The sequence below is a fragment of the Electrona antarctica genome, assembly GCF_951216825.1.
Source record: "Electrona antarctica genome assembly, chromosome: 9".
Classification (NCBI taxonomy): Eukaryota; Metazoa; Chordata; class Actinopteri; order Myctophiformes; family Myctophidae; genus Electrona; species Electrona antarctica.
In genome coordinates this window covers 41,283,561-41,302,927 of record NC_136790.1, presented here as the reverse complement: position 1 = coordinate 41,302,927, position 19,367 = coordinate 41,283,561, and the positions used below count along the sequence as shown (strand labels likewise).

Below are 19,367 nucleotides of genomic sequence, written 5' to 3'. Positions count from 1 at the left end.
ATGCCAATTCATTCCTCCCCACGCACGTTGCTGTGTGTCGTCACAGCTGCTGAATCGTACAGACTGCACCTGCCTGTGAGGAGCCCCCACCGGGAGGACATTGTAGAGCCTACATACAGACTTACAGAGCCAATTGTGTTTGTATATGAAGCGAGATGCAGCGGTGGATTAGAACGCTGTGGTCCTTAATGTAAATGCACCAAATTAAAACATAAAAATAAAGATTGTTCACAAGTCACACATGGGTGTGTGTAACTTAAATGTTAAATGAGTGTCAACCTGGCAGTGGTGGAAAGTACAGTCACTCAAAGCACGCACGCACGCACACGCACACGCACACGCACACACACACAGAGTGTACTCACTACAGGGGTGGGCTAGGACTCGTATGTCGTCGATGGCGATGAACCCTGAATGACCTTGAACTGAAACAGCTTCAAATATGACCTGAGAGAGAGAGAGAGAGAGAGAGACATTCACTTTACATTGCCGAGAGAGAGAGATAGAGAGAGAGAGAGAGAGAGAGAGAGAGAGAGACATTCACTTTAAATCACGTCCCCACACGTCTCATATATTTTAGTAATAACAGTAGCCTACTGCACTTTTGTTTGTGGATTTTAAAATAAAAATCCAATCATATTCTGTTTTCATTCATGTAATTTATTGTACTGGGTTCGATCCTGGTTCATGATAACTAATGTTACACATTAGGCTAGCTCTGGTCCATAGCCGTAATGCTTTGATTCTGCCCTGCATTAATGCAGGGCAGAATCAAAGCATTAGGGCTACTAGAATGGGGCACTGGCCTACTTGGAACGATGCAAGCTGGAAATGCATGTTTTGTGAGGTCAGAACAGGCCAGTGTGATGGTCTGCAGACAGTGTCTCCCTGTCAGCCACTCCCACTCTCCATTCCTACCCTCAGTCATTGTCACACATGTTTAGCCTGGCTAATAAGCCAGACTAATATCACACAACACTGTCGCGGTATATCAGTCTGGGCTGGCTCCACTTGGATTTCATTTCCCGGGGAACATTTTCTCTTTGACGCAATTGGTCAGAGCTACTGTCAGTCAAAAGTCTCAAGCATTGAACGTCACTGTACCAAAGCCCGCCCATATTGCATACCGTGTCCCGATTGGTCCGACCTGTTCTCTGCTGTAGGAAAGAGGCGTGCTACTGAGCCTCGCCAGACCGTAATCCGCTGGTAGGCAACTTTTTTTTGCCAACGGCTGATTCGGTCTGGTTTATTAACCAGGCTAACACATGTTCCCACTCCATCCCCAGCCCAGCAGGGCCATGCCCACAATACAAACCTGTGAACACTTCCACAATCAACCTGCTCACTATAAGACTGGACTCATCCCACACTCACACTGTCAGAACATAAGCCATAGGCCTATCTCACAGCATTTCCCCGCCCCCTTTTGGAGCTAATGGTGTTATTTGTTCTGCGGTCCATAGGCTTCCATGTTAAAAGAGGTATTTTCACAAGCCACAAACTACTGTTTTGTAAAGGTAAGGTTTATTCTACTTATTTGAGTTGTTATACCATTGTGTTTTCTTCATATTATTATCGGTCTTTGACATTTTAACATTAGGAAATGTACTTAGATTCTCCAGAGAAAAAAAGTGTAAATGCTAATGGTTAAATGATGTCTACTTGGATGTTTCCTGTGATTCTCCTGTACCTGGAATATCTCATTCTGTAAGGTTTTGCATTTTTTGGACTTCCTGTGTTTTGCCTTGTGTTTTGTTTAGTTTTGCCTTTTTGGATTTTGCTTTGTACTTTTTGAAATGTTTGGCCTTTGAATAAACCCGTGTTTGAAACCACTCTTCTCTGCATTTTGGGTTCAGTCATTCTGCCACCGTGACAGCCAGCTCCATATACAGTATGGATGATGGGCAGAGGCCTGGTCCAGAGCACGGGCAGAAGCCTTTTTGGGGCGGTTCTAGACAACTGTGGGTCCGACCGACTCGACACCGGGCACTGCTGTGGTGTGGAACGTGTGTGTCGAATTTGAAGTCGGTGGGGTGAACGGTTCTCAAGTTACGTGGATTACACACACACAGACATACAGACAGATACTTGGTAATCATAGATAGATAGATAGATAGATAGATAGATAGATAGATAGATAGATAGATAGATAGATAGAGCATGTGTGCGTGCTTGCGAGTTACCTGGTAGGAGTTTGGCCAGAAGGTGGAGATAGCGAGCTCAGCTTTGACCCAACCCTCGGTCACTGTGTTTGATGTGTTCCACACTGGATTCCCCTGAGCTCCTCCATTAACCTGGACACACATTTATCTATTATTATACTGTACCGGGACCCTCCATTCACCTGGACACACATGTATCTATTATTATACTGTACTGGGACCCTCCATTCACCTGGACACACATTTATTTATTATTATACTGTACTGGGACCCTCCATTCACCTGGACACACATTTATTTATTATTATACTGTACCGGGACCCTCCATTCACCTGGACACACATTTATCTATTATTATACTGTACTGGGACCCTCCATTCACCTGGACACACATTTATTTATTATTATACTGTACTGGGACCCTCCATTCACCTGGACACACATTTATTAGTATTAAAGTAATACTGGGACCCTCCATTCACCTGGATACAGGATCATTAACTATTTTATTGCCACTCTAGGTGGCAGCAAGGTGTAGGCGATCCAGTGATTTTCCATCATGTTCACAGCCTGTTGAGCAGCCCCCCAGACCACCGCTGTAACCATCGGCTATGATTAGCATTACGAATATGGTCATACCTAGCGCATAACGTTCCATAGCTAGGGGTCTTTTTTCAAAAAAAGCAGAAGCTCATAGAGCTTGTAGATGTTCTATTTAGATCTTATTAGCCAACGCTAAATCTAAAATGTCACAGATGCCGGTTTTAATTGGTTAACAACACATAACCGCATGCATTTAGACACCAATAGGTTTTAATGTTTTTTCAACACAAACTGTAGAAAACCCCACCACTCTCTGGCTGAGAGTGCCCTTTGAGAGTGCCCTTTCAAAGCCCTTTCAATTCAAAGGGCTTTATTGGCATGAGAAACATACGTTTACATTGCCAAAGCAGAAAGAACAATACAACAATACAGCAATACAATCAAAACAAAAATGATGTACATTAGAAAGTCAGAATCTTCAATAGATCAATTTCTATGTATCAAGATCGCTCGATGCAGGTATAGTGCAGGAATATACACAATGATTAGTCTTTAGGGTGGTTGTGTTCCATTTGATATCCTTCTCCTATCACAGCAACTCACAAATCTTGCTGCTGTGTTTGCACATTGTTGTACTTCGCCCAGCAGATATGGGAGTTTTTTGTCATTGGTCATGTTTTCAAAATCTCTGTGTGTGGTTGTAATCTGTGGGAAGTATGTGTCTCTGATGTCTTGGTACAATGGACAGATGGTTAGGAAGTGTAGCTCGGTTTCCACTTCATTTTGTGTGCAGTGGGTGCATAGTCTGTCTTCTCTCGGGATACAGGTCTGCCTATGACGGCCTTTCTCGATCGCAAGACTGTGCTCACTGAGTCTGTACCTAGTTAAGATTTTTCTTTGTTTTGGGTCGGTCACGGTGCTCAGGTATTCTGCCACTGTGTATTCTCTGTTTAGGGCCAGATAGCATTCTAGTTTAATCTGCTTTTGTGTTGTGATGGATATTTTATAGACATGGACACGTATATATCAATCAGTTGATATTTTAATAGACAGTTGACACACAGTGTCAGTTTGCACAGGACACAAGAGGAGCTCTGTAAGTTGAGATTTGGTGACTAGCACAGAGTAAAAACGGCTTAGAGCTATTTACAGCCAGTCTGTAAAAACAAAGCCTTTTGTTAAGAATGCGGCCAGGCACCCCAGGGGGTCTGGGTGCTGTTTCTAATCTTGCTTAGTTATTTACCATCAGCTAAAACACCCCAGGAGGGACGGGGGTTCTGTTTCTGACTATAGGAACCGCTCCTATCTCAAACTGTCAAGCCAACAGCTGTGTGTGTGGCAGAGAGCTTTCTGCTCTCTGCTCCAGAATGGATATAATTCTACAATGTAGTTGTGCTTAATCATTTAGACTGGTTAACAATATAGTTTGAACAATTTCATTACATGTGTTCGGCATACTTCATATATAGTATAGATATTGAATTAGTCTTATTTGGTATAAAACTTATAGAGTGTTACATGAGCTGTATGCTCTGTGTCCCTCCTCCCCCTCCACCGGAAGATCCTGTGAGTTTCTAGGGAGGCGGGACTTAGAAGTTAGTAAATACTGTAGACTCTGTGAAACTTCTGAGAGTCCACACTGATTAGCTATGCTGTGACTTCATGTATTCCACGGGGCCTTCCGCCCGTGGAAAGCCTTGTACTGAGTTATTCTGTTCAATAAAACTGATCAGAATGTGACGACAATCCTGCTTGACTTCCTTTCTTCCACCTCGACGACCATCACTGCTAACGACACAATTTGGGTAACTTGGTGCTAAATATACATCATAAATGGCGCCCAATGGACTGGAGGAATGATGGTGTAGTTTCTATGCCACGCTGAACGGACCTGCGACCTGCTGGGGGTCACTTTTGTGGCTCTGTGTCGTGGCGGTGATGGGGTGATCGAGGTGAGTTGGGGTGAAGAGGGGGGTCGTCTGCTCAGTGACAACGCGTGTTTTCATTCACCATTGTTTTATTTTTTCTGTAAACGCCAGGCGAGCTAGTCATAAACTTGTCTTTATCCCTTTATCTCGCATTTTTTACGACAATTAAGTACTTTCCTACTTTTTGATAGTCCGTCGTCAAGTGATGGCTGTCATGAAGCATTCCTGGCCTAACGTGCGGAAGATATGGCGTAGCCATATAGAACAATACCTTTGCTTCCTGTGGGGAGCGTGGATTTTGATATACCTTATAGGCTAAAGCGATTTCAAACGGCACACGTTTTTCGGGGAACCGGTGGGATTGTGGATAGTAGCATGCGAGCTGACTACACAGTTGCCGCAGTGCTGTTCTGCCCCGCTGGGAGTCCCGGAAGGCGCGCGCGGTTTGCGAGCGTTTTTCATGACCAAGTTCTATTTGCGTGGCTGCTCTCATTTTAAATGGAAGTGCACAATATTTGGACGGTTTTGTGCATTCCTGAGGGCTAGCCGAAAGTGTTTAGTGGGATAACTGGGCCCCACTTTATTGGGCGTATGGAATAGGAATCTGAAATTTTGGATGATTGATATTAATATTTATTAATATTGTTCTTCTGAGGTTGTCTGGATTACGCAAGGCCCAGTAAGACGAGCCGGCGTGCGTATTGCAAAACCGAGATTTTGTGACGTATATATATATACGATGCATATGTGCGCGCACTTCGACGTGTACGTGTTTTTTCTTACATTGCTGCTGGGGGAAATGTGCGGGCGTATGGGGATTATTTTTATTAGATTAATTGTGGTTCCTGTTTTGTGCCTGTGCTGTTTTCTCCGTGCGCGGTGGTTTTGTGGGAGGACACGTTGTGCGTTGATGTTTAGATAGGGTGAGATCTCTTATTTTTGTCTGTGGTTTGTTATGGGACCGTATTTGCACCTTCATGAAGTGCACCTTTCTGAAGTGTTTAAACTTTAAATATTGTTTTTCGTTTGCGTTGTGGTTACGTTCCCTGTGATGTCTGTGATGTGGGGGACGTGCTGATTCGTTTTCGATATGTTTGTCATCTGTAGCAGGATTCACGACGACTTGTTGAGGTCTTGTTATTATTGTTTGGTCGCGGCCATGTTTTTACCCAGGAGGCCTTTGCGGTTATTCTGCGTGCCTGTCTGGGGCTGTAGAGCGGCCGTGCTCTCTTTGTTCCCGGTCGGTGGGGGGGTGTCTTGTTTCTTTTTAGACTCTCTTCACACTTCCGGTATGTGATGCGGACTGTTTATGCTTTTTATTTTTTTTTCACTTTCCATTACAGGGGATGTGGGGGAGTAGGATGCTTGAGCTAGAAGCGTTGTTTCTAAACTTGGCTGGTTTTCTGTCAGCAGCTCTTGGAGTTGTTCCCTTACGCCCGCTGCGTGCGTGCGCGTGTGCGTGTGGGTGTGCGCTCTTTCGGCGCTGTTTTATTTTCTTTGGGGACTTTGAGTGACAGTTTATCTTTGGCTTGACAAAGCCTATGGTTTTGTTGTGCATGCGTGCGTGCATGTGCCTTGAGTGCGTGATACGTCTGTGATATGCGTGCGACGGTGTGACTGTACTGTACGTGTGTACTTGTGGATGGTTGTTTATGGTGCGTGCGTGCCTGTGCCTTGCGTGGGTGCGTCTGATGAGTGCGTGATGAGTATGTATGACTGTACTCGATGTGTGTAGTGCGTGCCTGTGCCTGTGCGTGGGTGCGTGATGGATGCGTGTGTCAGTTGATCTGTTCTACTGACTGTATGACTGTACTGAGAGTGATGTTATGGATGGCGTAGCACTGTTTTTTGTGATGATCAGATTCTTGTCGTGAGCCATGATGGGTCATGGCTCAGGGGGGAGTAATGGGTTAATACATTTATGAACGAACTAGATAAATAAACGAAATTAATAAGAGGTTAATAAATAAACTGGATGCATGAACTAAATTAGATAAGGGAACTATAATATGGCTATCCATGTACGTTAGAGTGTACAAATATATAAGAGTGAGGTTATATTTGAGAAATTATTTAAAGTGCATTTATGGACATTTTCTGTGTTAAAATGTGGGGCTAAGAGTAACCATTGGGCATATAGTAACCACGATAGCGAGTCTATTAACTTCACTGTAGGAATATGGTGTGGGGTTAGGCCCTGGTGAAAGTAGTAGCTATAATAGGGTGTTACCTCATTTTTGATCAGTGACTGTTTAAAGGTGGATTGACTTTTTTCTTAAATGAATAATATAGATATTACAGTAGGGAGGTTCATTTAAATTTTGACGGAGACAACAGCTCAGTCTATTTTGTTGTCTTGTGCTCAAAAACTCAGAGATTGGGGACAATTAAGGTTTAAAGAATGTGGGTTCAATTTGGGGGTCCGAATAAAATTTAGAAGGTAAATGACAAATGCATCTCAAATTGGAAATGGTTACATTTAGGTAAAAGTTAGGTATAGGTTAATTAGGGATGGTTAAAAATACAGTTCTTATTAGTAAAATGTATATATAGTTCTGCGTGAGTAATTTGATTCTGGGACAAAAACAGTTGCTTAGGGTGAACTCAGTATGGGGTTGGTTGTATGCAAATGAGTGTGTGGGTGATGGGGTAACTATTCCCATGCATGTGTGTGTGTGTGTGTGTGGGTGTGTGAGATTGTGTCACAGAGTTTACAGGCCAGGGAACTTCTCATTGAAAAAAGGCATAGCAATGGTAGACTTGTCTACGGTTGATCTTTTTTATTTTGGTGGTGGATTTATGGTTTGGTACACCTCAGGTGTCATGAGAAGCAGCAATGTTTGCCAGGCCATATGAAGCTTGAGTTTGGGGTAGACACCAGCCAGGGGATTCAATGAGAAGGTCACACAAGCCTGAGAGTGTTTGTGGTGTGAATGAAATCGAGAATTGATTGAGAATAATGTATGTGTGAGTGAATTAATGATTGAATGTACTTCATACTAGACTTACTTCAAAAAGGTTCTAGCTATGTCCGGTGAAATATTGCTAGTAGAAGCCATTCTAAAAGTGATAGTTAAATGAGTAAATACATACAGAGCTACGTGTGAGGAATTGCAATGACAATTTTAGCATGCTCTGACGGAATGTGCTTTTAGGGAAAGAGGGGGAGAGAGCTAAAATCCCTTCTCACCCTAAATAGTTTTAAGATAGAGAGCTTTAGGGCCAGGTGTGGACATCCTGTCCCTTCCTTATCTCCTATCACTGTCTGTTTTAAAAGACCCACCGAGCTGTCCTGCAGGCAGCTATTTATTGGGGGTGCTATTTAGAGAAACAGATGGGACAGTGTTTGAAGAACAGGAGTGAAGAATGACTGATTGACCAATGACATGCAATGACATGTACACAAAGTGATGTCTGCTTTTGGAGTCTGATGTCAAGAGTAGATCGTAAGGACTACAGTTTCAAGGGAGGGTATTATGGTGTGAATTTGAAGTATTGGCTTTAGTTAATAGTGCCTGTTTGTGTGTAGGGTGATGAAGGCGGCGGCTAACAGCCTTACTACATAACAGTGATCACAGGAATTCGCAACCCTGTGTTCTGAGCACGACTAGCTGGTAACATGACGGAGGGGGAGTTGACCCACATCGCTAGGAGTGGAAGTTTTAACCGAGGAGTCGAGAACCACGGTTGAACCTTTCAGGGTTAAAGCAATGTACCCCTCAGCTTAATCACCTGTCCTGCCCTATCATCAATACGTTTGGTGACATGACATCAGTGAATTTAGATAGTTCAGTGACACTATTTAGGGCTCTCATTTAATAGTCTCATTGTAATCTCTCAACACCATGGTTATTACATTCCTTTGCCATGCCAGAACTAGGGAGGTTAGCAAAGAGAATGAGATTAATGCCAGAGAGGTCATCTTAGTGACCAGTAGCTTGTAGTGTCATCAAATATCCTAAGAAATTATTGGGGATATTTGTAGTGGGAGCCTGTATTTCTTCCTTCAATAGGTGTGGAAGAGAGGAGTCCATCCATGGATTCCTGAAGGTGTCGAAAGTGACATCTGACTGCACCAAAAGGATCACGGGGAGACCACCAGCGCCTACAGGAGGTCATCCCGAGGGCAGAGAGTCCAGGGGGGGTGTCTGCAGGCAGCTGTGACAACAGCGACAGAGGAGCTCCTAACTCAGCTTCTACCGTCGGAAATCAACAGCAGGTGACTTTCACAGACCTGTGTTCGCTACAGGAGAGGTCCAAGGGAGGCTACGGCCCACGGGCCGGTGCCAACTGCGTTCCTGCTACAGGAGCGTTTCAATGCTTTTGCTGTCATGATTGACATGACTAAGCAATAAGCTGTCCACTAAGAGCCTTGTGATTGCTCAAGGAGAATCTGCAGTCCACTCGAGCCTTGTGATGCTCAAAGTGAGTTCTACTGAGTTCTACTGCTGACTGCAGTTAAGCTGTGGTTTACGTGTGTGCTGTGACAACAAGCATATGGTGACAACGGTCTGCTTCAAACCTACAGATCTGAGAGCTATGTGCGAGTTCTGAGAATCAAGAATGATGTTCCAAGCGTTTTTATTCTATAGGCGAAAAAATAATTGTGGGAACCGTTTCCTACGGCGCGTTGAACGTCTGAACAATTTGCGTCATGGAAAGAGAAAAAATCGTGGTTCATCTGAATTGTGATTAATGTTGGAAAATGTTGTTCTAATGTTAGTATGTTGTATTCTGTGCTGACATAGGTCAAAGTAGATATAACAAGGTACTGAAATAGTACTGTTAAAGGGATGTTTGTTTTTATGATTAACCATTTTGTCATGCTATGAGTGTTAACTTTTCAATTACAGGTATTTGTATTCAATCAATATAGGAATTTGATGTAGTCTAAATAGGATTTCAGTTAAATAAGGAGTTTAATTTCTGTTTTAAATATGGTTCAGTTTCAGGTCTGTCATACAAGACAACAGAACAAGCCCCATGCTTGTTCGGTTCTAATTTGATACAATTTAGGTAGTTAACAAGATGCTTCTGTGTCCAGGGGGGTCTATCACATTGTACTATGGTTAAAATGATTAATTTTTAATTTTGGAAAAAGAAATATTTTTGGCAATTTATTTTTGGAAAAATTAATTAGGCAGGTTATGACTTATGATGCTGTTATGGTATTGCAACAGGCGTAAGAGCCTGTTGAGGGAGGATGTGATGGATATTTTATAGACATGGACACGTATATATCAATCAGTTGATATTTTAATAGACAGTTGACACACAGTGTCAGTTTGCACAGGACACAAGAGGAGCTCTGTAAGTTGAGATTTGGTGACTAGCACAGAGTAAAAACGGCTTAGAGCTATTTACAGCCAGTCTGTAAAAACAAAGCCTTTTGTTAAGAATGCGGCCAGGCACCCCAGGGGGTCTGGGTGCTGTTTCTAATCTTGCTTAGTTATTTACCATCAGCTAAAACACCCCAGGAGGGACGGGGGTTCTGTTTTTGACTATAGGAACCGCTCCTATCTCAAACTGTCAAGCCAACAGCTGTGTGTGTGGCAGAGAGCTTTCTGCTCTCTGCTCCAGAATGGATATAATTCTACAATGTAGTTGTGCTTAATCATTTAGACTGGTTAACAATATAGTTTGAACAATTTCATTACATGTGTTCGGCATACTTCATATATAGTATAGATATTGAATTAGTCTTATTTGGTATAAAACTTATAGAGTGTTACATGAGCTGTATGCTCTGTGTCCCTCCTCCCCCTCCACCGGAAGATCCTGTGAGTTTCTAGGGAGGCGGGACTTAGAAGTTAGTAAATACTGTAGACTCTGTGAAACTTCTGAGAGTCCACACTGATTAGCTATGCTGTGACTTCATGTATTCCACGGGGCCTTCCGCCCGTGGAAAGCCTTGTACTGAGTTATTCTGTTCAATAAAGCTGATCAGAATGTGACGACAACCTGCTGGTCTTCTCCTTTCTTCCTTCGACGACCATCACTGCTAACGACACAATTTGGGTAACTTGGTGCTAAATATACATCAGTTGCTTCTTTCCAATGTGTCAGATAGTTTTCCTTTTGCTGTTTTATAATTTGGTTTAGTCCAATGGGTTTTCTATCTCGTGGCTCTGTTTGTGTTTGTGCCCGGAGTTCCAGGGCCAGCTGGCTGAGGGGGCATCTCTCTAGAGTTTCGCTGTGTGTGAGTGCCTTGTTATGGAGTGCATCTAGGTCATTTTCTTTTAGGTGGTTGTAGAACTTAAGTGCTCTCTTTTTTTATTTTGATTATGAGTGGGTATCATCCTAATTCTGCCATGCATGCATTATTTGGTGTTTTTCACTGGGTACGGAGAATGGATTTGCAGAATTCTGTGTGTAGGGTCTCGGTTTGGTGTTTATCCCATTTTTCAAGGTCATGTTTTGCTAATGGTCCCCAGATCTCGCAACCATAGAGGGAAATTGGTTCTATCACAGAGTCCAGTATTTTAAGCCAGGTTTTAATTGGGATGTCTATTTTGATGTTTCTTTTGATGGTATAGAATGCCCTTCTTGCCTTGTCTCTCAGGTCCTTTACAGCTTGGTTATAGTTCCCTGTGCTGCTGATGTTTAGGCCAAGGTAGGTAACGTTTTTTGTTTGTTCTAGTGGGATTGTATTTAGGAAAAATTGATGGTTTTGGCGGCTGGACCTTTTTTGAAATATCATGATTTTAGTCTTAGGTTCACTGTCAGGGCCCATGTCTGAGAGGATTTGTGTAGGAGATCAAGTTGCTGCTGTAGACCACTCAGTGGTGGGTGGGGCCTGGTATTGGCCTAATTTGTCCTGTGGTAGGACTATATAGGCCCAGGTGTAACTCTCAGAGCAAACATTTGGTTTGAACTCTCGAGGGGCGAAGAGGTACAAACCTGTGTCCGGGTCCACTTTGATGCATTAATAATTAAATCATCAATTCCATCGCACATCCATCATTTCACTAGTGTCATGCCTTGATTGACTCACCTGTGAACTGTGAAGATTGAATAAATGACTGACTCAAGAACAGCCTGGTCTGTGGCCCTCACACGCTCTGATAGGCGTGCTGGTGTAGGAGTGCATAAACAATATAGCCAGAAAACGTCCCTTTACCTACCAACGATTCTCGTGCATTTAGACAACAACAGGGGTCGTACCTTTATGTAGACGTTGAGCGTCCCAGGGCTGGATCCGTCGCGGCTGGACAGGCTGTAGAGGAAGTCCACGCAGTGAGTATCGTTCTCCTTCAGCATGGGCATGAGGATATGAGCCTTCTGGGAGGACGCTCTACCTGAAGAGTTGACCAGCATGAAGGAACCTGGCAACACAAACACACACACACACAGACAGCATGAAGGAAACCTGGCAACAACACACACACATTTGTGGTAAATGGTGCAGTTATATATAGCGCCTTTATCCAAGGCGCATTACAGAGATTGTGCATTACATTCACCCATTCATTCACACACCAATGCCAGAGGAAACCATTGAGGCACCAACCTGCACATCGGGAGCAATTAGGGGTTCAGAGTCTTGCTCAAGGACACTTCCAACACTAACTCTGGGGGAGCCCGCGGGTTTGAACTGGGAACATGGCAGTTACCATCCGGTCACTCTACCCCTGAGCCACCGCCGCCCCTGTGCTATTTGCTATTGTTTTATTTGTGCACAGGTGACAGTAAGCTAATTGTGCTAATAACCAGGGCCACGGAGGTCCCTCTCTCGTAGGACGACTTCACCACCACAGGCTGAATGCCATATAGTAGGGCAGTTTAGAGGCTCCGACAGCACCAGAGTGACATGTTTTCATAACATGGTTTTTTGGGACGCTTATGTTGTCTAGTTATGATTTCTTCTTGTTGCCCGGATCAAATAATGTCCCATGGGGATTATTTTTAACCCTTTCTATACACCTACCCCCAAAATTAACAATACAATGGAGCTAACACAAAATACCATAACTCTTGAACAAAACAACATACAGAGACAAATGAACACATTTTTCGTGGAGTGGCCGAATTGGTAACCGCAAGGTCGCCAGTTCGAACCCGGGCTCCCCCAGAGTTAGTGTTGAAGTGTCCTTGAGCAAGACTCTGAACCCCTAATTGCTCCTGATGTGCTGGTTGGTGCCTTGCATGGTTTCCGCCAGGGACATGCAGAGAGTGTTAAGAGAGACAGGGGCTGAAATCCCGTAAGAGGGCACTTTTGGACAAAAATAGCGAAAATAGCTGATCATCTTCTGCGACGCGTTGAGAACTTGTAGATCAGCTATTTTTGGGCGCAACCCAGCACTCTTTAGCTAGTGGAGATGCGGTGTACGGCATGGATTTCTAAACAAATTTGTTCAACGCAAAATACTGTGCTCAAGTTCAGGAGACTTCGGAAAAAAACCAATTCTCCTGAATGCTGCCTTCCGGCATGGCATGGAAAGGAGAGGCATTTGCATTTCTTTCACCATGTAGTAAATGCTGCATTCGTGGTCTGGAGAGGGCAGTTGTTTTACAGACGGGTTAAAGGGAAGGGGCTGAAGCCCCCTTTGATGTCTATGTGTGCACGTCCCTGAATGCAATGCACAATCTATGTAAAGGTGTTTGTGAATGGGTGAATGTAATGCACACAATCTATGTAAAGGTGTGTGTGAATGGGTGAATGTAATGCACAATCTATGTAAAGGTGTGTGAATGTTTGATTGAAATATTTAATAACTGTTTGCAGAATTACAGTAAATTTCAAGCACAAACTCAATACAAAGACTGTTAACTGTGAGTGGATGACCCAATCATTCAAATTCATCAAAACATTTAGAGACGTACAAATAGACACTTCTATATAGTCAAAGAACACAACAGGAATTCATCATAAAGGAGGTAAAAAGGGAAAAGAAACATATACAGTGAGGGGAAAAAGGGGTGGGCGGTGGGATGTGTGTATGTGAATGGGTGAATGCAATGCACAATCTATGTAGAGGTGTGTGAATGTGTGAATGCAATGCACAATCTATGTAGAGGTGTGTGAATGTGTGTGAACATGGGTGAATGCAATGCACAATCTATGTAGAGGTGTGTGAATGTGTGTGTGAATGGGTGAATAATGTAATGCACAATCTATGTAAAGCGCCTTGGATAAAGGCGCTATATAAATGCACCATTTTACTTTTTTTTTACCAACGTCATGTCGCTGGCTTCCATTGACAATGAATGGTAGACTGCATCGTTTCATCTGCCCCGTGTGAACGCACCATAACAGGGCGTCTGAATTAGACGCAGTGGGGCACATGACAGGGCGTCACGCATCTGACGCCTTGGGGGTGAGAACGTGTTTTAAACGCACGCGCACGCACGCACGCACGCACGCACGCACGCACGCACGCACGCACGCACACAGACACACAAAGAGACAGACAGACATTGTAACAGAAATATTATCCATCAGTCTAACCTTGGCTCTGAATGGAACCAATCAACCAGGAGCAGTGACACAATCCACACTGTGTGTGTGTGTGTGTGTGTGTGTGTGTGTGTGTGTGTGTGTGTGTGTGTGTGTGTGTGTGTGTGTGTGTGTGTGTGTGTGTGTGTGTGTGTGTGTGTGTGTGTGTGTGTGTGTGCCGCGCACGACTGTGCGTGCATGTTAAAGTAATCTAGAGTGCGTCCCTAAGCAGGTGTCGCCACAGTGAGCAGACCTTGATTACATTTGCTATTCTCACTATTCTCACACACACACACACACACACACACACACACACACACACACACACACACACACACACACACACACACACACACACACACACACACACACGCAATGGTTGACAGATGTGAGGTTAGATGAATTACTGTTACAATTACATGAAGATGAATTGATCTGTGTGTGTGTGTGTGTGTGTGTGTGTGTGTGTGTGTGTGTGTGTGTGTGTGTGTGTGTGTGTGTGTGTGTGTGTGTGAGTGTGTGTGTGTGTGTGTGTGTGTGTGTGCGTGCGTGTGCGTGCGCGTGCGATGTAGCATACCACAATCGTTCAATACTTAAATGTAATAAACCACTAGAAAAGTGTTCTCCTCGGAGCACAGGTCTCCGCCAGGCTGGGTTGCCTACCCAGGGGCCGCAAACTTAGTCATTGACGGTTGCGGTTTTTGGCTCTTCAAAATAAGGGTTGCACGGGAAAAGAAATCCTGGCCGGTACGATTGAATTAATCAGCATTTGTTTGATGTAGAGACAAAGCGCGTGAAGTTGGTTTCAAGTTGGGGGACGTCAGATTATTTTGATTATTTTCCTGTTTTTCACCCAGTGTCAATTATCTAATGTAATCCTGGGCGCTACACTTCCTCTGCCAACCTGGGGAGGGTAACGGACTGACCTCATGCTTCCTTCTATGCATGAGGAGTCCAGGCCGCTTCTTTTCACCTGACAGGGGGGAGTTTCCCTGGTTGGACGTAGCGTGTGGAAGGAACACGTTATTCCGTCCAGTTCCTTTCTCCTCCATCAGGCGCCCCGGCTGGCAAGGAGTCGAGGCAGTATAGAGTAAAAACACATTGAGACTGCGTCTCTTTTTCAAGTGGGAACTGGCCGAGCGGCAGAATACATAATTACACTTTCAACGCTACATTGTACATGTCAAGCTATACAACAGCCAAATAATAAATCGATGAAAAATACCTCCAGAAGCCTATACAATATATACAACGTAATAACCGGGTACAAGAAACTTTGCACACAAATACACAAGTACATTTATGGACGAAAACCAAAAAAAACAATACATATGGTATGGGCATATGCGAAGGCTAGTACACATCCGAACATGTGCAGGTGTTGGATTGTACAGTTGTACAGATTGTACAGTTAAGATAGTAAACTAGTAAAACTCACTAGAAGTGAAAGCCCTATAGTTACCGCCCATGGTAATGGGAGGGAATGTGTTTAAACTGTCAAATAAATGATGCAAGTAGACACTTTATTTACATGCCATGACCAGCGTATAGTGAATCAGACCCATAGTGAATGTGTACGTGTATATGGAGATTTATATGTCTCCTCCTTTACATGTCTCTTCTTTACGTCTAGGTGTATATGGAGATGCACAGTATATGGAACCAGAGGCCGTTTTGAATAAACTCAGAAAAAAAAGTTCGGAAACTTAACTTTAGTAATGGCAAATGTTTGGTATTCAACCCTTGCTTTGAGTTGCTTAGTGTATTGGATGATTGCACTCTCACACAGTAATAAAGTGGGGGGAAAAAAACATATTGGCCATTTCTACACTTTATTAATTCTATACTCAGTGTCAGGGAACTCAGTATAAGATCCAAAAGCAGCTGCAACCGCTTGGCACCTCATGCTGGTCATCAAACCTTAGCCACATTTTGCTGTGGGATATGGCATATCCCATTCCTCAACCAGGTTTTGTTGCAAGTCATCCAACGTGGTTCTGGTCACTCTAGCACGCACAGCGCGCCCACGTGTTCAATTGGGTTGAGGTCATCATCTCCACTCCCAAATGCTGGAGGTACTCTGTGATGATCCTAGGCTCTGTCGGGGCGAGCGTTGTCATCCTGGAGGATGGCGTTTAGGTCCCAGATTCTGAAGATACAGTATGGGATCGCCGCTGGCTCTAGAATCTCATCCCAATATCTCACTGCATTGAGATTGCCGTCAATGATGACAACTTCAAGTTCTGTCTTGCCTGTGAGAGAGATACTGCTCCATACCATGCCAAGCTATTGTCTGTGAGAGAGATACTGCCCCCTACCATGCCAAGCTATTGTCTGTGAGAGAGATACTGCCCCATACCATGCCAAGCTGTTGTCTGTGAGAGAGAGATACTGCTCCATACCATGCCAAGCTGTTGTGGCTGCGTATGGATCCTCCAGGTTTTCGGAGTTCCTTAACACTGAGTATAAAATTAATAAAGTGTAAAATTGGCCAATATGTTTTTTTCCCCCACCTCATTACTGTGTGAGAGTGCAATCCTCCAATCCACTAAGCAACTCATAGCACAGGGTTGAATACCAAGTACTTTACATTTTGGCACATTTTTTGGAGACGCTATACCCACACGTTTAGCTGTGTTGCTCATTCCACGAACGCCCGATCCTTACATTATATACCTCGTTGTAAATATGACTAATCAATGATTACATTTATATACAATATGATACCAATTGGGATTATTAAAGTGGAGAAATAATGGACCAAAGTTAAGTTTCCGAACTTTTGTTGCTGAGTTCATAAGAACAGTTGAAGAGAACACATTTAAAGAGAGAGAAGACAGACAGACAGACAGACAGACAGAGAGAGACAGAGATAGGAACTCAAATGTGAATCACTGAAGTTTAATTAGGTTACATGAAACATGATGACACGCGCACACATGCACGCACACACACACACACACACACACACACACACACACACACACACACACACACACACACACACACACACACACACACACACACAGTGTCATCTCTCATTGGTCTTCAGCCCATTTCACTCGTTTAACACGGACAATTCCCCCCGAGGTCTGTATGTCTGTCACACACGCACGCACGCACACACACACACACACACACACACACACACGCACACGCACACGCACACGCACACGCACACGCACACGCACACCCACACGCACACGACAAGATCATTGGACCCCATATGTTCTGTGTCCTGGATGGGTAATGATGCTGCATGATTTGAGACACGCATGTGTGCGCGCGCGTGCACACACACACACACACACACACACACACACACACACACACACACACACACACACACACACACACACACACACACACACACACACACACACACACTGATTCTGTCTGTCTGTCTGTCTGTCTGTCTGTCTGTCTGTCTGTCTGTCTGTCTCTTTCCAGTCCCTCCAGAAATATGGTATTACGTGATCACATAGTATCCACCAAAAAACACAAAAAAACCATGTGGAGACAGTGGGACTCGAGTGATTTAAACAATAATAATGATACATGTTTACATTTAGCTACCTCACTTTGGTCACATAGGAAGAATTATTGTTGTGACCGCGTTATGTTATAGACATATTTATTACGTTTAATATTTAAAAGAATACAAAGACAAATACATTCAAGTACGTTTAGCAAATCTCCACAATTTCAACACATACAGTCGCATAAACACCATGAAGCATTCACCATCACAACAATAAGGATTTCTGGAGGGACTCTCTCTCTCTCTCTCTCTCTCTCTCTCTCTCTCTTCTCTCTCTCTCTCTCGCTCTCTCTCTCTCTCTCTCTCTCTCTCTCTCTCTCTCTCTCTCTCTCTCTCTCTCTCTCTCTCTCTCTCTCTCTCTCTCTCTCTCTCCCATCAGGCCTTACAATGATCTGATGAATTGCAAATCAATAACTGAAGCGCCATCACGCACGCACGCACGCACGCACGCACGCACGCACGCACGCACGCACGCACGCACGCACGCACGCACGCACGCACTCACGCACACACACACACACACACACACACACACACACACACAGACAGAGTGTCTTCCATCTCTCTCTCTCTCATCCTTCTTCCTTTACATTTTTTATTTTTCTCTCTCCTCCCTCCCTCCATCCCTCTTTCTTTCTATCTATCGTCCATTTCCTCATCATCGATCCCTCGTTCATTTCTTTATCTCCCTTCATCTGATTTAATCTTTCTATACCTCACTCTATCTCTCTCTCTGTGTGTTTGCAAACGTGTCAAATAACTGTAGTATGCGCGTTGCTCTGTCTGCAGCCTGCGGGAAACCCTTTTGGTGTTTTAAGCATTATGTTATGCATTAGCTGTTGAAAAATAGCAGATCTACAAGATCATAGTGCGGCACTGAGTGCCGCACTACAAGCTTGTAGATCCCTGGAACAACATATGTTCAGATGGGGGTCCGCAGCCAAATACAGATTATTCTGGGGGTCCTTTTATGTCAGTGGTTGAGCACCACTGACATAGAAACATGGGTTTTTCTGATAACTGTCAGGATTCAAGTCATTTGTAGAATCGTCTACAAATGACGATTTGTAGAGGTCTAAATGGGTTAATTGCTGCCAGGGATATTTGCCTTCCCATTGGCTAGGCAGCCAATCACGTCAGTAATGACTAGGGGGTCGATCTCGTCGTCTAACTTCCATGATTCATGGATTCGCTCCTATGCCACCAAAATGTCATTAAGACATACGAATCCCTTGACTCCTTCAAAACCGCTCTCAAAGGGCACCTACGGACGTCTGCAATTCTAAACTGGCCCCCGTAAAATCTGAATTCCCCCACCCACCCCTTTTCCCCCTCACTGTATATATTTTTGCCTGTTATTTACCCCCTTTATGATGATGTCCTGTTTTTGGCTATATAGAAGTGTATATTTGTACGTCTCTAAATTGTTCAGACCGTACAACATGTGGGCACGTCATCGTCATAACCTCTCGTTCAAAATATGAACGTGAGGGATTATCGTAACGAGAACAAGGTAAGCAAGCAAAATATGTATTTTTTTCGGAAAGGAAGGGAGGGGGAGGCTTTACAGAGTAAAATAGGCCATATCTTCCCGGCACCCCGAGCTTCTATTTTGAAAGAAATCCCGGCGCTGATTGTGTTAATAAATTCTTCAATCAATCAATCAATCAATCAATCAAAAAAACACTAGTCTTATATTCTGCACAATAGGGTACATATAATAAAGTCACTTGTAGAAGTGGCTGGCACCTCATGCA

General features: G+C 43.8%; 1 protein-coding gene across 1 annotated transcript in view; it reads right to left on the bottom strand.

Moving 5' to 3' along the window:
• The window catches only part of ptprt (protein tyrosine phosphatase receptor type T), a 154,550-nt gene that overhangs the window by 133,208 nt on the left and 1,975 nt on the right, over positions 1-19,367 (bottom strand). The window contains exons 2-4 of the mRNA XM_079511341.1: positions 11,798-11,958; positions 2,184-2,294; positions 366-447 (exon numbers count right to left, since the gene is read on the bottom strand). Coding sequence (XP_079367467.1) covers positions 366-447; positions 2,184-2,294; positions 11,798-11,958 — 354 coding nt within the window. The remainder of the gene's footprint in view (positions 1-365; positions 448-2,183; positions 2,295-11,797; positions 11,959-19,367) is intronic.